The 26733-nt window shown below is 52.3% G+C and overlaps 1 protein-coding gene across 6 annotated transcripts in view; it reads left to right on the plus strand.

Annotated features, from left to right (window-relative positions):
• Mlxipl (MLX interacting protein like) overlaps positions 1-23880 on the plus strand; it is a 48457-nt gene extending 24577 nt beyond the window's left edge. For 3 of the 6 annotated variants that reach the window (XM_028860664.2, XM_028860665.2, XM_028860659.2), the window contains exons 3-16: positions 8105-8187; positions 8342-8431; positions 8679-8723; positions 9731-9932; positions 10017-10097; positions 15277-15461; positions 18955-19489; positions 19722-19789; positions 19869-20025; positions 20171-20286; positions 20707-21074; positions 21772-21895; positions 22621-22750; positions 23193-23880. In XM_028860664.2, coding sequence (XP_028716497.1) covers positions 8390-8431; positions 8679-8723; positions 9731-9932; positions 10017-10097; positions 15277-15461; positions 18955-19489; positions 19722-19789; positions 19869-20025; positions 20171-20286; positions 20707-21074; positions 21772-21895; positions 22621-22750; positions 23193-23311 — 2172 coding nt within the window. In that variant the 5' untranslated portion in view covers positions 8105-8187; positions 8342-8389 and the 3' untranslated portion in view covers positions 23312-23880. The remainder of the gene's footprint in view (positions 1-8104; positions 8188-8341; positions 8432-8678; positions 8724-9730; positions 9933-10016; positions 10098-15276; positions 15462-18954; positions 19490-19721; positions 19790-19868; positions 20026-20170; positions 20287-20706; positions 21075-21771; positions 21896-22620; positions 22751-23192) is intronic. The other 3 variants (XM_028860661.2, XM_028860662.2, XM_028860660.2) reach the window with 3 other exon arrangements.
• Positions 23881-26733: the final 2853 nt, after the last annotated feature.

A 26733-nucleotide genomic window follows, 5' to 3' on the forward strand; every position in this document is an offset into this window, starting at 1 on the left:
GATCAGCCTTTCTCTGTGTAGTCCTGGCTGTCCTGAAACTCCTCCACAGACCAGGCTGGCCTCGAACTCAGAGATCCACCTGCTTCTCAAGTGCTAGAATTCAAGGTGTGCGCCACCACTGTCCGGCACCACTAGCCTGTCCATGAACAAACATCCTGTAGGTACCTGCTGTGATTTAGGCGGATTAGATCCATAAAGCCATGTTGGAAAAGACCCAGGACTTGAAGTCACTCAGACGGGTTTCTGGTCGCTGCTTCTTCCTGGTCGTGTGACTTTAACAAGTCCGTTGCTTGACGGCTTTGAACCATGTTCCTATCTACCCGATGATGGCTGGTGTGGTGAAAACAGATCTACCAGGGCCAAGCACTAAGTGGGGGTTCAGTGAATGAAATAGCCAGAGGAGGTTACAGTCATGTATGGGGGGACAGCCCCCTCTGTGGCGAGGCGGTAGGATCAAAGGCTGTGCTGAGCTGGGAACACAGCCCTGGAGGGATACATTTGTTTTTGTCTCTACTGGCCCCGCTGGATCTCATCCAAGCAGATAGGGACTGTTAGACTCCAGTTTCTATTGATCCATGTGCGTCACACTTGAATAAATTATCTTATTTAAGACTCAAAACCAGCTGGGGGGTGGTGGTGGCGCACGCCTTTAATCCCAGCACTCAAGAGGCAGAGGCAGGCAGATCTCTGCGGGTTGGAGGCCAGCCTGGTCTACATACAGAGTGAGTTCCAGGACAGCTAGGGCTACACAGAGAAAACCCTGTCTCAAAACAAACAAAAACAAACAAACAAGCAGACTCTTTTGAGCAGCCATGCATGGTGAATAACTTTAGAAGCAGAGGCAGGAGGATCTCTGTGAGTTTGGGTCTGCATAGTGAATTTCAGACTAGCCAGGTCTACATGGTGAGACCCTGTCAGAAATGAGGAGGAGGGGAGGAGGAGGGGGAGCAGGAGGAAGGGGAGGGGCAGGAGGAAGCAGTCAGGACAGTGACAGCAGCAGCTTGCAAACAGCTGGACATGGCAGCATCAAGCTAGGGAAGCTGTATCAGGAGGGCGTTCTTCATCTGTCCCATGGTGTAACAAGTTCCAAGCCATCCGGAGCCACTGAAATCCTATCTGAAGGGAGGGCTGGAGGGGGGCAGGAGTGAGAAGGAGGGATCTGTGGGTGGTATGTAGAGTGAGTAGAAAATTTCTTAATAAAGAAAAAGGAAAAGGAAAAAATAAGATTTAAAAAACAAAACATAAAAAAGCTAACTAGTGTATGAAGGCCCAGGTATGTATGTGCAAGCGTCATCAGAGTAAAAACTTGGAACCAAAAAAAAGAAATCCTACCTGAAAAAGATGTGCGGGTGTCAGGCATTTTCCCAGTCAGAGTTTTCAGAGTCTCCCTTTTAGCCCAACAGCGTCCTCTGTCCGCCGCCACCTGCACTGGACAACCCCCCTCCCCAAGGACTGGGGGTGTGGCTCAGCGGGAGAGCACTTGCCTAGAGCCCCCCAGTGAGACACATCAAGGATACCTGCTTTTTGTGTGGCTTCTCTGGGCCTCTGAGAGTTATCTGACAGATTCTAGGCGAATTGGGAAGGCTTTTGGGTCAGGGAGGGCGGTTCTCTTTTCATGCTAAGGCTAGATGAGCAGCGCCACACACACACACACACACACACACACACACACACACACACACTGTTGGCGCTGCAAAAGTTAGTTTATCTTTTCCTTTGCTCCCTCCCCACTCCCTTTCCTTCCATCCCTCTCCCTTCTCCCTCCCCCTCTCTCCTCCTCCCCTCTCCTCCCCCTCCCTACTTCCCTTCCCCCTCCTTCCTCCTCCCTCCCTTCTTCCCTCCTCCTTCTCCCTCCCTCCCTCCCTTTCACCCCCTTCCTCCCATTCCTTCCTCCTCCCTCCATTCCCTCCCTCCCCCTCCCCCCTCCCTCCATTCCTCTCCCTTCCCCCTCCTCCTTCCCTCCCCTCCTTCCCTCCCTTCCCCTTCTCTCCCTTCCCTCCCCCCTCCCTCCCTCCCTCCCTTTCACCCCTCTTCCTCCCATCCTTTCCCTCCCTCCCATCCCTCCTCCTTCCCTCCCTCCCCTCCCTCCATCCCTCCCTCCTTCCCCCCTTCCTCCCATTCCCTCCTCTCCCTCCCATCCCCCTCCCTCCCTCCCTCCCATCCCTCCCTCCCTCCCTCCCTCCCTTTCTGTGTACAAGTATGCAGGTGCACATGTATATATGAAGGCAAAGGGTCAACCTTAGTTGTTATTCTATCTCATTGCCTTAAACAAAGGAGGTTAGGCTTGCTGGCCAGTGAGTGAGACCCAGGGATCCACTGGGGGGCCAAACATGCACCTGGCTTTCTTTCTTCCTTCCTTTCTTTCTTTCTTTTTTCTTTTCTTTTTTTCTTTTTTTTTTTTTTTTTTTGGTTTTTTGAGACAGGGTTTCTCTGTGTAGCTTTGCGCCTTTCCTGGATCTCGCTCTGTAGACTAGGCTGGCCTCGAACTCACAGAGATCGGCCCGGCTCTGCCTCCCGAGTGCTGGGACTAAAGGCGTGCGCCACCACCGCCCAACTCTTTTTTTTTTTTTTTTTTTAAACATAATTTCTGGGCATTGAATGTCAGTCCAGAGACTTTACTGACTGCACCATCTCCTCAACCCACCCTGCCTACCTTCCTTCTTTTAAAAACAGGGTCTCATATAGTCAAAGTTAGATTTGAATTTAGTATGTAAGCAACTAAGGATGGCCTTGAACTCCTGATCTTCCTCCTTTCTCCACCTCCTGAGTGCTAGGAGTACAGAGGAGCACCACCATACTTGGCCACTGTGAGCTTTGGTTTTCTTTCCTTTCTCCCTCCTCCTCTTTTTTTTTTTTTTTTTTTTTTTTTTAAATTTATTTATTACACATACAGTGTTCTGCCTGCATGTCTCCCTGCAGGCCAGAAGAGGGCACCAGATCTCACTACAGATGGTTGTGAACCATCATGTAGTTGCTGGAATCGAACTCAGGACCTCTGGAAGAACAGCCAGTGCTCTTAAACTCTGAGCCTTCTCTCCAGCACACCCCCCTTCTCCTTCTGATACTATGCATTTCACTATGCATCCTTGACTGGTCTGAAACTTGCTCTGTAGACCTGCCTGGTCTCAAACTCACAGAGGTGTACTACCTCTGCCTCCTAAGGGCTGGCATTAAAGACATGCTTTTTGTAATACTTATTTATTGGGCATGTCTATGCATATGTGTATAGCTCGGGAGAGCTCCATGGATGTGGGAGGCTGGGATTGCTCATCATCATTATGATTATAATGACAACATAGCGTCAACCTCTTATAACAAAACATGGTGTAGTGAGTGATACAGACCCCAGCTACCCTGCAGGCTGAAGAACGAAGATCTCAAGTTCAAAACCAGCCTGTGTGACTTATTGAAGCCATATCTCAAAAGAAAGAGTAAATATGAGCTAGAGATGTAGCTCAGTGGTAGAGCACCTGCCTAGAATCCCCCAGTGAGGGGCTGGGGTGTGGCTCAGTGGTAGAGCACCTATCTAGAATCCCCCAGTGAGGGGCTGGGGTGTGGCTCAGTGGTAGAGCACCTGCCTAGAATCCCCCAGTGAGGGGCTGGGGTGTGGCTCTGTGGTAGAGCACCTGCCTAGAATCCCCCAGTGAGGGGCTGGGGTGTGGCTCAGTGGTAGAGCCCCTGCCTAGAATCCCCCATACATGTAAAATAAAATAAATAAACCTTTAAAACATTTTAAGTTTTTTAAAAGGTGATTGTGATGATGTAGGCCTGTAATTTCAGCTACTGTGGGGCCTGAGGCAGGAGGATGACAGGTTGAGTCCGGTCTGGACTACACAGGGAAATGGTATTTTATATATATATATAAAAGGGCAGGGCAGGCAAGATGGCTTGGTGGATAAAGGTGTTTTTCACTGAGACTGATGACCTGAATTGGGTTCCCTGGACCCATATGAAGATGGAAGGGGAGAACCAACTCCAGAAAGTTCTTTTCTGAACGCCACACGTGTGCCATGGCACCCATGGGCTCCTCCTCCTCGCCACACGAAATAAATAAATGTCATAAAAATCTAAAACATCATAATAGCAGTGAAGCTGTGGCTGTAGCTCAGCGGTAGAGGTTCTAGGTTGAATCCCTAATGGGGGGCAAAGGCCTGTGGAGGGAGTCTGGCTTCCACCCCTGCAAAAGTGCCATCTTCATCTCACCCATCAGGGGGCGCTACAGCCCCTCCGCAGGTCGCTCCCTGCATCCCGGCGGCAACCTTCCTTCCACGTCCACCACTCCTCTTCCGCACTCCGAAAGCCTCCGGGTTTCTCCTGAGCGCTAGCTGCCCAGGCACTTTGCACCTCTCCCCGGGCAGGAGGGACTTTCCACTTTACCTTATCTATCCCGTGTTTATTTGTTTTCCTTATCTCTGCTGCTCGGAGCAGCAGCGCTGATTTATCCCCGAGTCTCTCATCCCAGCATGGGGCCCCGGCAAAGGTGCCAAGGGTTAGGTCGTGAATGGCAGGGAAGGAAACCGCGTCAACCTAGATTCCCCCGAGGGAGGGGCTTGGGGCGAGGCGCGGTGGTGGAGCAGATGCCCGGAGGATATGATTGGTGTCAGAGAAAACCTGGCCCAGCCCCCTGTCCAGAGCACAGGGGAGGAGACAGACAGGATCCAGTGGTTCGTAGATAACCTTTCATCTTTCCTGGTGCTCATGTCCTCATCTGGGAAGCCTGGAGGGAGATCCTCTAGAGCCTTCCTTGCTCAAAAGACCCTGGTAGTCTACACACCCAAGGGTCCATCCGTTTGTCTTCTCATCTTCCTCTGCTCCTCCTCTGTTGGATCTCACATAGCCCAGGCTGACTTGAACTCAGCTTCACAAAGGATAACCTTGACGTTTTGACCTTCCTGCCTCCATTTCCCAAGTGCTGAAGTAGGCATGTGCCATCCCGTTGGCTTGGAGTTTGTAGTTTCGCTCTCTCTCTCTCTCCTTCCTTCCTTATTCCTCTTTGTGATACCGGGGCTGGAACCCAGGGCCTTACATACACTAGCCAAGCGCTCTACCACCAAATGACACCCCAGCCCCTCACTGGGGGATTCTAGGCAGGTGCTCTACCACTGAGCCACACCCCAGCCCCTCACTGGGGGATTCTAGACAGGTGCTCTACCACTGAGCCACACCCCAGCCCCTCACTGGGGGATTCTAGGCAGGGGCTCTACCACTGAGCCACACCCCAGCCCCTCACTGGGGGATTCTAGGCAGGTGCTCTACCACTGAGCCACACCCCAGCCCCTCACTGGGGGATTCTAGGCAGGGGCTCTACAGCTGAGCCACACCCAAGCCCCTCACTGGGGGATTCTAGGCAGGGGCTCTACCACTGAGCCACACCCAAGCCCCTCACTGGGGGATCCTAGGCAAGTGCTCTACCACTGAGCCACACCCCAGCCCCTCACTGGGGGATTCTAGGCAGGTTCTCTACCACTGAGCCACACCCCAGCCCCTCACTGGGGGATTCTAGGCAGGAGCTCTACCACTGAGCCACACCCCAGCCCCTCACTGGGGGATTCTAGGCAGGTTCTCACCACTGAGCCACAGTCCAGCCCCTCACTGGGGGATTCTAGGCAGGAGCTCTACCACTGAGTCATGCCATCCCATCACTGTCTGTGATGGAAGCCTGTTGAATCAATGGACCCTGAAGAGAAATAGCTGGCAGTGTGTAGAATGGGAGGAAATCTCAGGAAGGGCTGGAGGAAGGTGTTCCCTGTAGAATAAGACTAGAGAAGAGCAATGGCATGGCTCAGGCATGAAATAGCACTCAGGAAGCTACGGCAGGAGGATCACAAGCTTGAGGCAATCCTGGAATATATAAGGACCTGTTTCATAAACTGTCTTAGTCAGGGTTTCTGCTGCTGCAGAGACACCATGACCAGAACAACTCTTATAAAGGAAGACATTTCACTGGGGCTGGCTTACAGCTTCAGAGGTTCAGTCCATCATTGTCATGGCAGGAGGCATGGTGGCGTGCAGGCAGACATGGTGCTAGAGAAGGAGCTGAGAGTCCTACATACAGATCCACAGGCAGCAGAAGCAACTGTGTGCTACACTGAGCATAGCTTGAGCATAGGAGACCTCAAAGCCCATCCCCATGTGACACACTTCCTCCTATAAGGCCACACCTGCTCCAACAAAGCCACGCCTCCTAATAGTGCCACTCTCTATGGGGGCCATTTTCTTCCAAACCCCCACATACGCCGAACAAATAAAAGAGAGAGTAGGTTATGGGTGGGATACATGACAGAGAGAAGCTGGGGTAGCCAGGTTAGAGGGAATTTGGAAACCAAACAGAGTCTGAGGGGTGTGTTCGGTGTCCTGGAGGCTGTAGGGAGCTAGGGAGTGTTTTAGACCCATAGCAGCAGAAATGATAATCTGCTGAGTATGAGGCTGGATGGAGTCAGGGAGATCCATGCAAGGAATGACTCGGACTAGTGGGTGCATGGGAAAGTATGGAGAGGAGGGGACGGTGAATGAACTGTCTTGGATGCTGTTAAATTGGCATGGTTGGTCCTCAGCCTGTCGGACTTGGACCGCTGAGAGCTGTTAAGGAATTTTTGCAAGTTCTGGAATATTATCAGGGAGAGAATTCAGGAATCATCAGGGGGCAGTCAGGGGGCAGGCGATCAGGGAGAAAGCTCCTGAGGCTGGCAGAGGAGGTGGGTGATGTGCAGGGGGGCTAGAAGGATGGAGCTGGGCCTTTGGGGAAGATGCTGAGTTTCCAGACTGAAGATGGGGTGGGAGGTGTGGGCTTGTGTGGCACCTGCAGAATCTGGAGCAGGAGGAGAATGTCCATTTCTTAGAGTGACAAAGAGAAGAGGAAACTGGGGGGAGCAGAACAGAGCCAGGGGCTGAAGCAAGGCAGGAGGATCAAGAGGTTAAGGGCAGTCTGGAGAGATGGCTCAGTGGGTAAGAGCACTGGCTACTCTTCCAGAGGTCCTGAGTTCAATTCCCAGCACCCACATGGCAGTTCACAGCCATCTATGATGGGGTCTGGTGTGCAGATGTACACGAAGACAGCACATACATAACCAAGTAGATCTTTTTGTTTTTCTTTTCAGGATTTATTTTTGTGTATAATGGTGTTTTGCCTACATGTGTGTCTATGTGAGGACACCATATCTCCTAGGACTGGAGTTACAGACAGTTGTGAGCTGCCATGTGGGTGCTGGGGATTGAACCTGGTTCCTCTAGAAGAACAATCAATGCTCTTAACCACTGAGCCATCTCTGCAAACCCAATAAATCTCTTTTTAAAAAAGAGTTTGAGAGGCTGGGCGGTGGTGTCACATTCCTTTAATCCCAGCACTTGGGAGGCAGAGGCAGGTGGATCTCTGAGTTCAAGGCCAGCCTGGTCTACAGAGCGAGTCCCAGGACAGCTAGAGTTACACAGAGAAACCCTGTCTCGAAAAAACAAAACAACAACAACAAAAAAAAAGAGTTTGTTGACAGCTTAGGTGACATAGTGGTTCCAGGCTAGCCCAAACTATAATAAATTGCAAGAATCTATGTCAAAATAGAAGTAATTTACACCCTGATAATGTATCTCCTCAGTACACTTGCTCAGAACCATCCATTGAGGATGGGGTGTGGCTCAGCAATAGGGTGCCTAGAATCTCCCAGTGAGAGGTTGGGGTGTGATTCCCTAGCAGAGCTTGTGCAGAGAGAAGAGAAGCGGAGGTGGAGGGTGGGGTGGGGAGAGGTGGCTCAGTGGATAGTATGCTTGTCTAGAACACAGGAAGCCGTGTGTTCCCTCGCCAGCCCTGCATCGAATTGGCAGGGTGGTGAACCTGGGAGGTGGAGGCAGAAGGATCAAGAGATCAAGGTCATCCTCAGCGGCCCGATGAGTTTGAGACCAGCGAAGGACCAACTTCAGGGGTTTGGGGATTTAGCTCAGTGGTAGAGCGCTTGCCGCAAGCACAAGGCCCTGGGTTCGGTCCTCAGCTCCAGGAAAAAAAAAAAAAAAAAAAAAGGGTCAGGCAGGATTATAGATTGTGTCACTCAACTTCCAGTCTCCCAGGGTGGAGGATGCGAGGTCTGGGTGCCTCTGACCTGGCCCTCTCCCTCAGATGTGCAGCGGAGGAAGAGCCCAGTGTGTGGCTTCGTGACCCCTCTGCAGGGGTCGGAAGCAGATGAGCACCGGAAACCCGAGGTAGCTGGAGACAGATGGGCTGCCCACCCGTCTGCTTGTCCACCCAGCGGTTCCCTCCCGCGGTGGGGAGTGGGTGTGAGGCGGGATGTGGGGAGACCGTAGAGATGTAGGGTGTCACCCATCGCGCTCAGCCCTGGTCCCTGCCCTCCCCCAGGCTGTCGTCCTGGAGGGGAATTACTGGAAGCGGCGCATCGAGGTGGTGATGCGTGAATACCACAAGTGGCGGATCTACTACAAGAAGCGGGTCAGTGGGACCGGCAGAGCCCTGGAGGGGACCCCGCGGCCCCACCCTCACCCATACCCTCGAACCACCCCATAAAGTCCCAGCATGGTAGCCACAGGGTCTCCCCCAGGGCCAGCTTCTCTCCCTGGGTGGTGGGAAGGGGCAGGGCCCCGGGGAACTATGAACTCCAGTGGTTGTGGGTGGAGGGGGAGTGGCCCGGTGGTCACTGTGTCCGGGGATTCAGTGTCCAAACTTTGTGTTCCCGTAGCTCCGTAAGTCCAGCAGGGAAGGGGATCTCCTGGCTCCCAAGCAGGTGAGTGTTCAGTAAATCTAGCAACGGAAGGCTTGAGCAAGGAAGGGCATCTGGGCTGATGGAAACTGGAGAATCGAAAATGTCTGCCTGGCTGCCCCGACGGGATATGGGTGTGGTAACTGGGTGTGAGAGGAATGGGCGTGGCCTCTATGACTGGGTGATTACTGAAACTTTCTCCTTGGGGAGATCAGTTGTGAGGCAGGAGGATTGTAGCGAGTTCCAGGCCAGCCTGAGTTAAGTTACGAGTCCAACGCCAGTTGTGGGCTGCAGAGTGAACTACCTGTCTGTGTCTTAAAAAAAAGCAAATAAAACAAAAAAGAAAGGAGAAAAGTAAGCAGATGGTGGGAGGCCTAAGGGAAAGACATCCACAGGACGGAAGTCTCAAACAGAAGAAAGCAGAAGAAAGCCAGACTGAGGCAGGAGGATTACAAACTGAAGGCCAGTTCAGGAAGTTGGAGGCTACCTTGGAGACTATGTCTTCAAGAACAAAAATAACAACAACTAAAACTTGGCTTGATGGTGCACACCAGCCATGCCACCACTGAGGAGGTAGAGACAGTAAGATCAGGAGTTCAAGGCTATCCTCTGCTACACAGAGAGTCTGGGCTAGCCTGGGCTACATGAAACTCTGCCTCAAAAACTTAAAGCCAGCAAGATGGGATGGTGTATGTTTTTTGTTTGTTTGTTTGTTTTGTTTCTCGAGACAGAGTTTGGTGCCTGTCGTGGATCTCGCTCTGTAGACCAGGCTGGCCTCGAACTCACAGAGATCCTCCTGCCTCTGCCTCTGAGTGCTTGGACAAAAGGCAACTGGCCATCCTGGTCTGCTTCCTCGAGGGAGTTGTTAGAGGCCAATCGGATGACCTTGGCTTCTTAGACCATAAATCAGGCCACCCAAGAAAAGTGAGGTGTTATCTTTAAGAGAGGCTTTCTCTCCAGGGTAGAGGACCGCGTCATCCTCAGGCAGGGTAACGTGGAGGACCAGGGCAGTGAGCTCTGTATCCTGCCAGGTGGAAGGTGGGTGGCCGCCACCAGAGCGATGGTGCGAACAGCTCTTCTCCAGTGTGGTGCCCGTGCTGCTTGGGGGCTCCGAGGAGGAGCCTGGGGGTCGACAGCTCCTGGACCTCGACTGCTTCCTGTCGGATATATCCGATACACTCTTCACCATGACACAGCCCAGCCCCTCATCCCTTCAGCTGCCCCCAGAAGACGGTGAGGAGAGGAAGGGGGTGTGGGGGGGAGGGGCTGAGCCATCTCCCATGCCGGCAGCTTCCAACCTCACCCTTGTCCCTTCAGCTTATGTTGGCAATGCTGACATGATCCAGCCAGACCTGACGCCGCTGCAGCCCAGCCTGGATGACTTCATGGAGATATCAGGTGGGACAGGTCCTTCCCCAGGAGGCAGGATGGGCCAAAAGGGCCAGTTTAAGAAAAAAATTCTGGGAGACTATAAGGCTTTTGTAGTGGGAAGATGAATGGTATTGTAATTTGTGTGTGTGTGTGTGTGTGTGTGTGTGTGTGGTGTTAGGATTAGAACCCAAGACCTTGTACCTACTAGGCAGGTGTTCTACCACTGAGCCACACCCCAGCCCCTCACTGGGGGATTCTAGGCATGTGCTCTACCACTGAGCCACACCCCCAGCCCCTCACTGGGGGATTCTAGGCAGGTGCTCTACCACAGATCCTATACAGTCTAGTATGGGAGAGTCCTTGGGTTTGATCCTGAGTTCTTCATGAGCCACTGTGACGGACAAGGGAATTCCAAGCATCAAATCTCTTTGGGTTTGTTTTGATTTTGTTTTCTTTTTTTTTTTTTTTTTTTTGGTTTTTCGAGACAGGGTTTCTCTGTGTAGCTTTGCGCCTTTCCTGGAGCTCACTTGGTAGCCCAGGCTGGCCTCGAACTCACAGAGATCCGCCTGGCTCTGCCTCCCGAGTGCTGGGATTAAAGGCGTGTGCCACCACCGCCCGGCTTGATTTTGTTTTCTTGAGACAGGGTTTCTCAGTGTAGCCCTGGCTGTCGTGGAACTCACTATGTAGACTGGTCTCGAACTTAGAGAGATTTGCCCACCTTTGCCTCCTGAGTGCTGAGATCAAAGGCATTCGCCACTACATCCATCTTTGAAGCACCAAATCTCCTGAAGCATTTTGCAAAGTGGCAAGTTTCTCAGATTCCTCTCTTCTCCCAGGCTACTGAGTTGCTGGTGTGTCCAAGTGTTTCCAGATACCCTGTCCATGTCAGTATGAGCCCATGGGGACAAACCTCTTCTTCTTATGAGACAGGGTGTCTCAGTCAGGGTTTCATTGCTGTGAAGAGACACCATGGCAACTCTTATAAAGGAGAACATTTCATTGGGGTGGCTCACTTACAGTTCAGAGGTTTAGTCCATTGTCATCATGGTGGGACATGGTGGCGTGCAGGCAGACATGGTGCTGGAGAGGTGGCTGAGCGTTCTACATCTGGATCCCCAGGCAGCAGGAAGAGAGAGACACTGGGCCTGGCTTAAACGACTGAAACCTCAAAGCCGGCTTCCAGGGACACACTTCCTTCAACCAGACCACACCTACTCCAACGAGGCCACACCCACTCCAACGAGGCCACACCTCCTCCAATAAGACCACACCCACTCCAACAAGGCCACACCCACCCAACGAAGCCACACCTCCTCCAATAGGACCACACCCACTCCGAGGCCACACCTACTCCAACAAGGCCACACCCACTCTGAGGCCACACCTCCTCCGACGAGGCCACACCTCCAATAATGCCACTCCCTATGAACCTATGGGGGCCATTTTCCTTCAGACCCCCACACAAGTCCTAGTTTTCTTTCTGTTGCTCTGACAGGTGCTCTGACAAAAAGCAGCTTAGGGAAGGAAAGGGGCTGTCTCCGCTCCCAGGTCACAGTCCATCACTGAGGGAGGGCAGGGCAGGAACTCAAGCGGGGGACCATGGCGGAACGAGGAGTGCGGCTTGCTGAGTGTCTTCGTTGGGAGTGCTGTTACTGTGCTGAAACACCATGACCACAGCGACTCAGTCCATCGGAAGGAAGTCAGGGCAGGAACCTGGAGGCAGGAGCTGATGCAGAGGCCGAGGGGGTAGAGCGGCTTAGCGCTTGTTCTTCGTGGCTTGCTCAACCTGTTTTCTCATAGAAACTTGGGTCACCTGCCCAGGGGTGGCTCCACCCACATGGGCTGGGCCCTCCCCTGTGGATCACTAAATAATAAAATGCCCTGAAGGCTTGCCTACAGCCTGATCTTGGGGAGGCGTTTTCTCAGTTTGGGCTCCTTCTTCCTCTACTTATTTATTTATTTGCTTGTTTATTTATTTATTTATATTTTTCCGGAGCTGAGGTCCGAACCCAGGGCCTTACGCTTGCTAGGCAAGCGCTCTACCACTGAGCTAACTCCCCGCTCCCTTCCTCTACTCGATGCCCAGTCGACCTAATATGAACCAGCACACTTAGCTTCTTCCTCTGTCAATTAACAATCAGGACGACAGGCAGCCCGATCTAAGCAGCCCCCCACCCAATGACATCCCCTTCTCCGGTTCCTCTAGGAAACCATCAAGTTGATGGTTAAAGTTAACTAGGATGTGGGTCTTATACAGTCCAGGCTGGCCTCAAACTTGCTGTATAGCCAAGGCTACCCTGAACTCTGATCTTGCTGCCTCTACCTCCCACACTGGCATTAGAGGCCTAAAAGTGGATTACCATGTCCACAATGTGTTCTCTCCCTCTTTCTCTCCACACATCACCCCCCCCCACACACACACACACACACTTACTTGAGATAGTTTCACTATGTAGCCCAGGATGGCCTTGAACTCATGATCCTTCTGTCTCAGTCTCCTGAGTGCCTGGATTCCACAATGCCTGATACAACTTGCTTCCTGTTTTCCCCTGGGGTCTTCCTTCCCCAAAGGGCTGTCTTCCCTGACTGTCTTTCTTCCTTTCATTTTTGTTTGTTTGTTTTTTGAGACAGGGTTTCTCTGTGTGGTTTTGGTGCTTGTTCTGGAACTTGCTCTGTAGAACTCAGAGATCCGCCTGCCTCTGCCTCCCGAGCACTGGTATTAAAGGCGTGCGCCAACACAGCCTGGCCCTGAGTGTATTTCCAGCTCACTACTCCTCACAGGCATGCATTTAGGGGCCTTTAAAAGCCATGCTGGGGGTCAGGAGGATATCAGGGCTGAACCTGTCTCACCCAAACTTGAAGAGACAGTCTCTGAGAGAGAAGCTTCATTCAGTGACATGGCCCCCTTCCCAGCTCCTTCCCTATAGGGTCCTGGGCCTGTCATTCAAGGGGTGAGGCCAATGGGGCGGGTACTAGGGAATGAGGAACCTCCCCTCCCCCACCCCCACCTCCGCCTTAGCCCTGGGAGGGTGGGTTCTGCCAGGGGCAGAAGTGTTGATGGCTGTGCCCTGGAAGCAGATCTGCCCCCAAGGACAGCAGCCCCGTCTTGTCCCACAGACCCCTACCACAGGTAGGAGCTCGGCTGTGCCCACCCAGGCTCTGGGCAAAGTGCAGATGGGTTGGAGTTTGCAGTAACTTGTCAGTCAATGCCAGGTGGGAGCTGACTGGGGCAAGCATGGCTCTCCCGGAGCAGGTGGCTACAGTGACCCTCCGAAAGTGGCCATGCTCGGGGAGAGCCAGGAGCCACCCCGGGGTCCATTCTGTCCTTCTGGAAACCCTGTTGAAGGCGCAGAATTCTACAGAGGCCGGGGGCTGGGGAAGGGCAGGCGCCGGGACAGAGAGTGGCTGGTCAGTGTGGGGACCAGGCCAGGGAAGGACTGGGGATTGATGGGAGGTCGGGAGGGGGAAGAGGTTCTCTGGAGGCCTCCCGGAACAGGTGTGAAAAACTCAAAGTAAAGGGGTAGCGGCCGCTTTGGCATGATGGGTTTACCTCAGGACTAGTCTCTAATCTTGGGCTTCAGGTAGCCTACTAACAAGGGCCATGGTCCTTGGGAGAGAGGGGTGGGCCTCTGGTGACCAGTTTCTAGTCCCTCCCCAGATCCTTTTGTACAGAGCCGGGGCACAGGACTGCGTGAGACTACTTCTGATACTGGGAGAGATGTGGGCATGGCAGGCATGTCATCCATCACACACTAGGGACAGACATCCAGAGAGATAGACAGGTGCTTCATGTCACTGCATACTGATACTCAGAACCTGTTTGGTTTTTCTGACCAGGCAGAATCAACTGAGACAAACACACACATGTATACACACATGCCATGCACAACACACATTCATACACATATGTAGGCACTTATGCACACACACATACATATATATAAAACTACCACACATGCATGCTCATACACATGGACAAACACATAAGTATACACACATGTACACACATGGCAACATACATACATATACACACACCATACAAATATAGAGGTCTACATGTATACACATATGCATATACACATGTACACAGCATATACAGGTGTGTATACATATACACATACATGCACACATTCACATATATATACATAAGCTCTCAGACATATACACATATGCACATACATATACATGTTACGCTCCCATATACACTCCCAACATGCTTATATACCCAAATACACATACCACGTAGACATATACACACAAATATGCATACCATATAGACATACATACACCATAGAGACATGCACTCCCTGACCTTATGACCTTCTCTAACTCACTTGGTCTCGAGAGGTGGCTTATGTCAGAAGGTCTGACCAGCCTTCCTGGCTTAGGATTCTGGAGGGGAAGTGGGTGGGGGGGAGGGGGACACAGCCCACCAAAGCCTGTGAGGAGCTACCATGGTGGTGTCTGTTCTGAATGGCCCAGGAGGCCTTGGGCACAGAGCACATGCTGGTCAGGGTCAGAGAAAGGTGCCCGGAAGGGAGAGGGTAGGCGGGTGTCGCCCCAGCCCGGGATGTGGTTAGGCCATGAGCAGCCTGCTTCCCAAAACCAGAATAGCCCAGAACTTACACAACCCACACCCCTAAACAATCTGGCTGCCTTGCCCGCCTCTCCCATGAGCTTTTCAGGCTTCCTGGCTCCCGATCACTCACACCCCGACTCAGCCCACTCTGTCCCCCAAATGTCAGCCTAGGCTTTGTTCTATCAGCCTCAACTTACTGATCTTTCAGCAAGCCTAACCTACTCCCGACCCACTGACCTCGTGAACCTGCTCACCCTTGATTCATCTCCGATGCAGAGGCAACTCCCTTGTACCCCACCTTTTTCCTTCCCAGAACCTCTCTGTGACCCCTTCTTTCTAGAATGCCAACAGTGCTAAAAAAGAGGAGCAGACACGGGGAGGGGAAGCGAGCCAAGAGTGGGGCTCCGTGGGTGGGCAGCTTCCTGGGGTCCCTGCTCGCTCACTCCCAGACCCCACCATCTGTCCCGGGACGTCCGACCCGTCTCTAGTGCAGCTTCGCTTGAGTGTGACAGAAACCGTTCAGCGTCTCTCGTGGAAGCCTTCCACCTCTGCCCAGCGTGGGGACTGCATCAAAGGCCTATCCTGAGTCCTTAATATCGTTTGCTCCTCTGTGTGTCCCAATTACAGATTTCTTCACCAATTACCGCCCCCCGCAGACGCCCACATCTTCAAACTTCCTGGAGCCCCCCAGCGTTGGCCCCATGGCCGACTCCCTCTTCAGCAGTGGGATCCTGGGCCCAGAGATGCCATCTCCAGCCTCCTTGTCCTCCTCCTCAGGGATGACCCCTCTCTCAGGGACTACCCGCCTACAGGTGAGCGTATCCTGTTCTGCACAGCCTGCCCAGGGCATCTGAGAGCTGTCTCTGGCTCTGCCTGGGGCCAGGAGGTAGCTAGACTTTCTCTAAGCCAGCCAGGAAGAGATCTTGGGAGAACGCGGCCAGCAGAGAAGAAGCCCCTACAAAGCAGAACTAAATGGAGTAAATTCTAGAAAGAGAGTGGAGGAAGACAGAGGATATAAGAACCGCAGAGCAGGGCACAGTCCAGAGGAGGGTTTTCTTGTGTTTGGGTTTTGGTTTTGGTTTTGAGACAGGGTTGGTGTCAGGGCCCTAAAGGGCCTGCCTCTGCCTCTTGAGTGCAGTGATAAAAGGCGTACACCACCATGCCTGCCCAACATTCTGGGTCTTAGTGAATGGGCTGGTGAAGGGCAAGCCAGATGGACAGGAATGTGTGCATGGAAGCAGGATGGGAGTGTGTGTGTATGTTTAGGCAACTGTGAGTTGGTATCTTGTGTCAAGAACTCCTGTGCCCAGTTCAGAAGTCATTTCCCTGTCACCGTTAGGTATCTGTTCTGGTTTCATTCCTGTCACTGTTAAAATACCCCGAGAAAAAGCAAGTTAGGGGGAGAAGAGGAGTTTCTTTCAGCTAGCAACTTCAGGTTACAGTTCATCAGTGTGGGGAAGTCAAGGCAGGAACTTCAGTCACACCACATCTACAGTCAAGAGCAGAGAACAGTGACTGCATGCATGCTCACTCGCTTACTTAGTTCAGCTCCATTTCTTTACTCTGACCCAGTTCAGGATCCTCTGCCTAGGGAATGGTGCCACCCACAGTGGTCTTCCCATATCACCTGACTTAATTAAGATCATCCCCAACAGACATGCCCATAGGTCAACCCCATGTTGGCCGTTCCTCCCTGAGACTCTTCCCAGGTGGTCCTGGGTTGTGTCATGTTGACAGTTAAGCCTAACTACCACAGTGTCCTTTCTCCTATCATTGGACTTTTCACGTGCTTTTGTAGTTGATTGTGAGATGTCTCTCTCCTCCACTGAACAGACAGCTTCTTGCTGGAAGGGCTGTTTTGGTCGCCACTGCATTCTCTGTACCTAGTGGTGTCCACACACACAGTATCATTCAATAAATGGTTGCCCAGGGAGTGAGTGAATGAGAGCAGAGAGAGACATGTGCAGCAGTAAATGGAAAGATCATGGTAGACAATGGCGCCTGCGTATGTGGGTAAGGGAATGTAAAGTAAAATGGGCTGGTGAGTAGTTGGGCTGGTGAGTGGATCCCCACACATATGGTTGGGTAGATTGATGAATGAACTAGCGGGTGCATGGGCTGGTGATACATGGCTTTGTGAATGGATGGATGATGTGTTACATTAGTGGTTGGTGGATGTACAGACAGTAGATGAATAGACAGATGGACGGGTTGATGGGAGGATAAAGAGAGTTCGGATGGTTGGATCTGTTGGCGAATGGCTCCCCGAGGCTCCCCGAGGCTGGAGCAGTGGCCAGTCTCTCATCACTGTGCTGCACCTAGGAAGACAACCTCAGGGAAAGAGATACGCTGCTCGTGGTGTCCGAGGTTTTAGTCTGTCACGGGGGAGGAGGTGAAACAGCAGAGAAGCTAGGAAGCAAAGACAGAGGTGGGTGCTGGGGAGAAGAATGCCTTCACGAGATGGCTTCACCCCCACCCCCCGACTTATTCCAGCTGGACTCCCAGACTATGAGCTTACATTCATGTCCCCATCCCCATTTTAGTTACTTTGTCCCTTGCTATGACAAAACGCCTGGCCAAAAGCAACTTAAGGAAAGGTTTTCAAGACAGGGTCTCTCTGTGGAACAGTCCTGGCTATCCTGGAACTCACTCTGTAGCCCAGGCTGGCCTCGAACTCACAGAGATCCGCCTGCCTCTGCCTCCCGAGTGCTGGGATTAGAGGCGTGCGCCACCACCACCCAGCACAAAAGGTTTCTTTTGGATCCTGATTTGGAGGATACAGTAGAGGAGGCATGAAAGGAGCACATCGAGACAGCTGGTCCCACTGTGTCGGGGGGGGGGGGGGGCAGAGAGGAGAATGCTGGTACTCAGCTTGCATGCTCATTTTAATTTGATGATGATGATGATGATGATGATGATGACGATGGTGTGTGTGTGTGTGTGTGTGTGTGTGTGTGTGTACAGGTGTGATGTAGAGGGGCATGCATGCCATAGTGTGCATGTGGAGGTCTGAGAACAAGAAGGTAGCATGTCTCTCTCTGCACCGCTGCACCATATGCGTCCCAGGGACTCAAGTCAAGGCTTGGTGGTAAGTGTTTACTCACGGAGCCGTCCTACCACGCCCCCTTACTTACTACTTTTTTATGTATTTTGTGTGTGTTCACACGTGCGTGGATGTGGGTGCCCATGTGGAGGTCAGAGACTAACTTTCAGGAGTTGGTTCTCTCCTTCCCCCATGTGAGTTCCTGGGATCAAACTCAACTCATCAAGCTTGGCGGCAAGTGCTTTAAGTTTCTGAGCCATCATGCTGGCCCACTTTTTATTCAGTCTGGGATCCCACCCCCGTGGAATGGTTCTGCCCACACCCAGGGTGAGTCTTCTCTCTCAATTAACCCTCTCTGGAAACATCCTCAGAGACACACCAAAGAGGTGTGTCTCACTAATGCACTACCCATTTCTTAATTGAATCAAGTTGACCATGGACTTCAACCAGCACACCCAACCCCCTTAGTTTATCCATTCTGGAAATGCCCTCAACAAAACACCAGTGTACCTCACCAATCTCCTAGGCTTTCCTCAGTTCTGTCAATCCAGATTAACCATCACGTCTGGGGTTGAAATAGAGAGATGGGTGAGTTCATAGATGAAAGAATAAATAGGTAAATGAATGTAAAAGATGGATGGATGGACAAGTGGGTGGATGGATAACACAGATTAGTGGGCAAGTTAGTGGAGGTGGACAGGTAGATAGATCATTGGATGGATGGATGGATGGATGGATGGATGGATGGATGGATGGATGGATGGATAGATGGATTGGGTGGGTAGATGAAGGATGGATGGATGGATGGATAGTGGGATACATGGATAGATAAAGAACGAACAAATGAGATTAGTGAATGAGCTAGTGTTTTGATGGATGAAGAGTAGATAAATGGAAGGATAGACTGGAGGATAATTAGTGGATGGATGGATGGATGGCTAGATGGCTAGATAAATGAACACTAGATAGTAGTTGTATTGGATAAGTTATTTGGTGGGTGAATGGAACACAAATCATTAGTAAGACTGATGCTTAATTTGTACATAAAATTCATATTAGGCTACAGTTACAATTATAATAGTTTCCAGTGTGTGCATGTATGCCTGTGTGTGTGCATGTGTGTGCAAGTATATGGATCAGTTCTCCTCTGTCCTCAATATCCAGTCCAATACATAGCCAGGACAGAGGCTTTCTGGTGGGTGCAAGCAGGTTCCTCCCCTGCTCTCTGAACATCCTCCTGTCTCCTCCTGCCCCTCACCCAGGCTCGGAACAGCTGCCCTGGACCCTTGGACCCCAGTACCTTTTTGAGCTCTGACTTCCTTCTTCCTGAAGACCCAAAGACCAAGATCCCACCTGCTCCTGTACCGACTCCCCTCCTTCCATACCCCACCCCTGCCAAGGCACAGGGCTTAGAGCCCTGCACCCCACCTCCCTTCCCTACAATGGCTCCGCCCCCTACTCTGTTGACGGAAGAGCCCCTCTTCTCCGCCAGGTTCCCCTTCACCACAGTCCCTCCTGCTCCAGGAGTGCCTCCACTTCCTGCCCCCACCACCTTCGTTCCCACCCCACAGCCTGGCCCTGCCCCTTTCCCTGTAGACCATCTGCCCCACGGGTACCCAGAACCTGTCTTCAGGCCTCACTTCGCCGTGCCCCAGGACATGCAGCCCCGATGCAAGCCCTCCATCCCATCCCCTGGTGGACCGAAAGCCAGTCCCCCTACCTTGGCCCCAACCACGGCCAGCCCCACTGCCACGGCCAGAGACAACAACCCCTGCCTTACCCAGCTTCTCAGGGCAGGTGAGATGGGGGAGGCAGGTGGACAAGGTGCTGGGAGGGACCAGCTCTGAAAGGAGTGGGCAGGCTACTAGGGTGGCAGGCTTGGGGCACAGAGACAGGGCGGGATGACGTTAGGGACATGAGCTCTCTCTGGTAGGGGTGTGTGGGCTACGGGGCAACAAGAAGGGGTCTTAATTGGTGATGGACTTGATTGGGCCAGTCTAGTGGTCCTCATAGTCCTGCCTGTACCCAGCCAAGCCTGAGCAAGCACTGGACCCTCCAACTGTGCCCAGCACCCTCCTCCGGCCCTCAGAGTCCCCGGTAAGATGATGGACGGGCACTGGGGTGTCAGGGTCAATCTGGGGCCTCTGCCCCAACTCTCTGCCCTTCTCCATCCCAGCAGGACACAGTCTCTGAGCTCCCCCGTGTCCGTGCCTTCTTCTCCCAAATCCCGGCCCCTACACCACCTCAGCCACCTCCATGCCCAGCCACATTGGCCCCTCCCAGGTCCCTGATTGTCCCCAAAGCGGAGCGGCTCTCACCCCCAGCGCCCAGCGGTAAATAGGGGCTAGAGGGATTGTGGGTCTTAGAGGAAGCGGGGGGAGAGGGAGGGGGTGTGACTGGGGTCAGGATGACAGGGACGGGGCAAGGGGACCTTCTCCCTCGTGTGTCGGTCTGTCTGTGGGTCTGTCCCTGCCACAGGCAGTGAGCGGCGATTATCAGGGGATCACAGCTCCATACCACCCACGGGGGCACTGAGTGTCCACCTGTCTTCCCCTCAACCTATCCTAAGCCGGGGTCGTGTAGACAACAACAAGGTATGTGCCCTCTCCTGGCCCCCAAGATGCACTTGCTACTAATCTTATCCCCTCAACACACCACACACACGCACACGCACGCACGCACGCACATGCACACACACGCACACACACACAGACACACACGCGCACGCACGCACACACACACACCACACACACGCACACACACACACCACACACACACGCGCGCACACACGCACACACACGCACGCACACACACGCGCACACACACACACACACACACACACCACACACACGCACACACACACCACACACACACACACACGCACACACACACACCACACACACACACACACCACACACACACACACACACACACACATACACCACACACACGCGCGCGCACACACACACACACCCCGGCTTCCCCTGGATTCATCCCGCTTTCTGCTTTCCAAGATGGAGAACCGACGCATCACACACATCTCTGCGGAACAGAAGAGGCGTTTCAATATCAAGCTAGGATTCGACACCCTTCATGGACTTGTGAGCACGCTCAGTGCCCAGCCCAGCCTCAAGGTGAGCCCCCAGCCAGAGGTGCACACTCCCTTAGAGTCATGGAGCCCCTCCTTGGACCAACACCCAACACCAGATCCCAGGGCCTGCCAGCACAGAGGCCCACACTGGTGGCGCTCGCAGGTGAGCAAAGCGACCACGCTGCAGAAGACGGCAGAGTACATCCTGATGCTGCAGCAGGAGCGGGCGGCCATGCAGGAGGAGGCGCAGCAGCTGCGGGATGAGATAGAGGAGCTCAATGCTGCCATCAAGTAAGCAGGGGTAGAGCTCAGCAGAACACCTGCCTGGGATCCCCCAGTGAGGGGCTGGGGTGTGACTCAGGGGTAGAGCACCAGCCTAGAATCCCCCAGTGAGGGGCTGGGGTGTGGCTCAGTGGTAGATCACCTGCCTAGAATCCCCCAGTGAGGGGCTGGGGGTATGGCTCAGTGGTGGAGCATCTGCCTAGAATCTGCCAGTGAAGGACAGGAGATGTGATTTGTGGTAGGGTGCTTGCACAGCATATGCAAGAACTGGGTTCCATCTCCAGCACCTTAAAAAACAAAACAAGGCTGTAGTGGCACACGCCTTCTATTCCAGCACTCAGGAGGCATAGGCAGACAGATCTCTGTGAGTTCAAGGCCAATGTGGTCTACAGAGTTCCAGGACAGCCAGACTATACAAGAAAAAAAAAAAAAAAAAAAAAAAAAAAAAAAAGAATGGGCTGGAGAGATGGCTCAGCAGTTAAGAGCACTGGCTGATCTTCCAGTGGACCCGGGTTCAATTCCCAGCACCACATGGCAGCTCACAACTGTCTGTAACTCTAAGATCTGACACCCTCACACAGACATACATGCAGGCAAAACACCAATGCACATCAAATTAAAAATACATAATTTTTTTTAAAAAAGTACACAAGAGCTGGAGTATGGGAGACATGTCCTCACATTCCCTGATTCTTTGCATCCATAGTTTGTGCCAGCAGCAGCTACCAGCCACTGGGGTGCCCATCACGCATCAGCGCTTTGACCAGATGCGGGACATGTTCGATGACTATGTCCGGACCCGGACACTGCACAACTGGAAGTTCTGGGTCGTATCCTTCCTCGGGCTGATGACCTGAGGGTAGTGATGCTGCAGTCAGACCAGGTTGTGATTAGACCACGGCCTGAGCGGGAGGACCCCAGGGAATGGGCTTTGGTTCTGCCCTCTCACGTCAGGCCCTGGGATTGCAAGATTGAATGTCAGCTGGGACTCCTTGCTGAGAGGGAGGGAGAGCAGGAGAAGGCGGTTGGGAGATGTCCCCGAAGGCGGTCTGGAAGTATCTCAAGTCCGAGTCATATGAGGCCGAGAGAAGCAGGGCATCCACTCTTCCCTGTTTGTCTGTGTTTGTCTTCCCATACTAGAGATTGAACAGGAGCTCCATCCCAGGCCTCTTTCAGCTTTTTATGTTGAGACAAATTCTCACTAAGTTGGCCAGGGGAGCTTTGAACTTGTGATCCTCCCCCTCAGCTTCCTGAATGGCTGGGATTATAGGCCTGTGAGGTCAGGCCAGTATCTGATTCTTGACTGAGCCTAGAGACGTGGGACGGACTAATACAGAAGGAGAGCTCCCGAGCGACTAAGGGGAGGAGCTCAGCGATACAGAGATGAGTGGACAGCCCTTGGCAGGGAGGGAGGGGACAGGGTGGCTCTCCGTAGGGGTCACAGTTGACAGTGACAGGCTTTCCTTGGCACTGGCTTAGGTCAGGTGTCATAGTTCTGTGTGAGGTGGTGGGGTGCTGTCTGGACCACTGGTGTGTTCCTTGACTCTAAGCCCAGTTCAGCATCCTCATCCGGCCTTTGTTTGAATCCTTCAATGGCATGGTGTCTACCGCAAGCTTGCACAGCCTCCGCCAGACCTCGTTGGCTTGGCTAGACCAGTACTGTTCCCTGCCTGCTCTCCGACCAAGTACGTGAGCAACCTTCTGCCCACTAATGTGTGCGGCCTTGCAGAGCACTTGCCTAGAATCCCCCAGTGAGGGGCTGGGGTGTGGCTCAGTGGTAGAGCTCCTGCCTAGAATCCCCCAGTGAGGGGCTGGGGTGTAGCTCAGCAGAAGAGCACTTACACATCATCATGCACAAGACCCTGAGTTCAATCTCCAGTAACACACACACACACATACACACATGGAGCAGAGAGTTGCCTACTTAGATCCCCAAGTCTAGTCTGTCTTGAATACAGCCTAGGGTTTGAGACCATTCCACCATAAGGCACCCTGGATGGTCCTTTAGTCTCTAAAACACCTAAAGAAAGAGGTCCTGGGAAGGGCCACCTGTTTAGCTAACTAGTATTTCCCCTGTGTTCTTGACTTCATCCCTAACTTTAAAGGCATCTCACCCTCTTTTTCCAGCTGTTCTGAATTCCCTTCGCCAGCTCAGCACATCTACCAGCATCCTGACCGACCCGAGCCGTGTACCTGAGCAAGCCACCCGGGCAGTCACAGAGGGCACCCTGGGCAGACCGTTCTAATTCCAGTGAAGGCTTCCAAGCTCCAGGGACAACTCGTGGGCACTCCCCTCTTGATCCTGGCCTGCCCTTTCCCTGAGAGTCTAGCCGGCTCCTGGTTTTACACTTAGCCATCTCCTGGGGATGGAGAAGAACCTGGTTCCCACCCCTGCACTATACCAATGCTCAATCCCCAGTGACTCATACTCCATCTTTGGACCTCCATTTAATAACAGAGGACCCCAAAGGCATTAGCAACTGTGACACTGGGGACCTAGGCCACTCGGGGAGCTCTGAGGAGAGATGAGGTCAAGCTACGTCCTCATGACTCCCTGCGTTGGGCAGAGGGCATCGCCCTTGGCTCCTCAGCAGGGAGGCAGAACAGGAGATCTGCTCTCTTTGCCCCGGCACTGGTGACATGGAGCGGGCGCTGCAGAGCGGCTTCCTGGGTGGCCGCTGAGGTCTGGTGTCGGGAGAGATCAGAGCAAGGGGCAGTCGGAGCAGGGCAGGCATCTTGCACGTATGTAGATGTGTGTGTGCGTATGTGGATTTTATAAACACATTCTTGAACAATAAAAGAAAAACTGCAAGGGCGCTGGTGTGATGGCAGCGTGTCTCACTGTGGAACACAGAGAACGGGTAGCAGTGAGAGGTGGCCGTAGAGGGACCCTGTGGGTCATAAAAAAGCCTTTGAGTGCCTTTAAATTAGTGTGTGTGCAGATGCACTCGCCTGTGCCTGTGCATGGAGGCCAGAAGTTTATTTGGGTGTCTTCCTCATTGCTCTCCACCTTCTTTTTAAAATGTTTCAAGATATATTTTAGGACTGGACATGGTGATGCACACCTCTAATCCCAGCACTTGGGAGGCAGAAGCAGGTGGATTTTTATGAGTGAGGTCAGCCTAGTTTATATAGTGAGTTCGAGGCCAGCCAGAGCTACATAGTGAGACCCAGTCTCAACACATACATGCATACATACATACAATTACATATGTGTATTGTATTTGGGAGGAATTTTTTTGAGACAGGGTCTCTGTCTGCAGTCTTGGCTCTCCTGGGATTTGCTATGTAGACCAGGCTGGTTTCGAACTCATAAAGATCCTCTTGCCTATGCCTAAAAATATTTTAAGTTACATTTATTCATGTATATGCACACACGCAGGCACGCACGCACGCACGCACGCACACGTCACTCCTTCCATCATGTAAGTTACGGAACTAAACTCAGGTCATCAACCCTGGCAGCAAGTGCCCTCACTAGCTCAGTCATTTCACGGCCCTGGGCCTTATTCTCTGAGACAGAATCCTTCACTGAGCTCACCATTTTGGCTAGGCTGGCCGGCCACCAAGCCCCTGAGATCTACCTGTCTCTGCCGTCACAGCAATGGGGTTACCACTCCTGGCTTTTAGATCTGTGGTTGTAAGTCTAGCCTTTAATGGCTGAGCCACCCCTGCCGCCCCACTCCTGGCTTTTACATGGGTGCTGCGGTTCTGACCGCGGGTCCTCATGTTTACATAGTAAAGCACTTTACCTACAGAGCCCGCTCCCCAGCCTACCCCCTTTGTTTTCATTGACAGATGGAAGCTACTGGCAGGTTTTGGATAAAGACAAAACTCAAGTGAAAGTTTGTGTTTTTTTCCTTTTTTAAAAAAAGGGTTGTTTTGTTTTTTGTTTTGTTTTTAGTTATGTGTCTGTCTGTGTGTATGCACGTGAGTGCAGGTACCCATGGAGGCCAGAAGAGGGAGGGCGTGATGAACCCTGGAGGTGGAATTCCAGGGCATTGGGGGTTGCCACATGTGAGGGCTGGGAATCAACTCAGGACCTCTACAGGAGCAGTTCCCACTCCTGACAGCTGAGTTCTCTCTCCTGTGAGTTTTCTCCTCCTTGAAACAGAGTCCTGCTGTGTATCGTAGGCTGCTCTCAAGCCTCCTGCTGGGATCACATGTGTACGCCATCATACTCAGACAGATGTAATGAGGATGGAACCTAGCACCTCACATAGGAAATCCTCCTGTCTTTGGAATGGCGAGGCTGTGCCAATGGGCCTGGGTCCAGGGAAACTTTTTTAAATTAATCTTTATTTTGAGACAGGATCTCATGTAGCCCAATATGGTCTTTCTTTTTTTGAGACAGAGTCTCTTTGTAGCCCTAGCCATCCTGGAACTCGCTCTGTAGACCAGCCTGGTGTCTAATTCAGAGATCCACCTGCCTGTGCCTCCCCAGTGCTGGGGCTAAAGGCGTGCGCCACCATGACCAGACCCCAGCATGGTCTAAATGCGGTAAATAACTGAGGTTGTCCTTCAAGTCCTGATCTTTCTTCTACTTTCTGAGTGCTGAGATTTCAGATGGGTTTCTCCTTCGCTTCTTCTGAGGATTTAAGAATCTAGGGAAGTCCAAGCAGAAGTGGGTGGCTCTTTGTAAGTTCAAGGCCAGCCTGATCTATATAGAGAGTTCCAAGTGAGCTACAGTGAGATCCTGTCTCAAAGAAAACAAACAAAAAACAACCACACACACACACACACACACACACACACACACACACACACACACACTGGGACTGTAACTCAGTGTAAAGAGTGCTTGCCTCGTGTGCATGATGCCCTAGGTTCAATTCACAACTACTAATTCATTCATTCATTCATTAAAAAAATGTTACTTCGCCAGTTGGTGGTGGTGACCCTGTAGTGAGGGTGGGAACTAGGAAACATACCCCCTCCTTCTCCTAAGGTTCCAATGCCAAACCAAAACTCAGTTCCACCAAGACTGACCCTGGGTACTAATGAATTTACTAGGGTTACTTACAGAACACGGATGACCTGAAGGCATCCACACTGGAAGGTCTGTATCCAGCAGGGGTGAGGGCTTCCACCATAGCTGCAAAGATGGAGCCCCTCCCTTCTTCCTCCCTCCTCCTCTTCCTCCTCCTCCCCTCTAGGGAGTGAGTGAAGTCCTGAATGGAGGTGTTGTTGACACACAGCCAGGTTAAGAACCCCAACGCCAGCCAGGTGGTGGTGGCAGTGGTGGCGCACAGCCTTTAATTCCAGCACTTGGGAGGCAGAGGCAGGCAGATTTCTGAGTTTGAGTCCAGCCTGGTCTACAGAGCGAGATCCAGGACAGCCAGGGCTACATGAGTTTGAAGATTCACTCAGTCTTAGCACTGGTGGAGCTCTGAGTTTGAGGCCAGCCTGGTCTACAGAGTGAGTTCCAAGATAGCCAGGACTAAAAAGAGTTAGTTTTTTTGTTTGTTTATTTGGTTTTTGGTTTCTCTGTGTAACCCTGGCTGTCCTGGATCTTGTTCTGTAGACCAGACTGGCCTCGAACTCATAGAGATCTGCCTGCCTCTGCCTCTCAAGTGCTGGAATTAAAGGTGTGCGCCTCCACCCGGCAACCCTAAGACTTTTTTTTTTAATTTATATATATATATATATATATATATATATATATATA

Source organism: Peromyscus leucopus, chromosome 23, assembly GCF_004664715.2.
Source record: "Peromyscus leucopus breed LL Stock chromosome 23, UCI_PerLeu_2.1, whole genome shotgun sequence".
NCBI classification, from domain to species: domain Eukaryota; kingdom Metazoa; phylum Chordata; class Mammalia; order Rodentia; family Cricetidae; genus Peromyscus; species Peromyscus leucopus.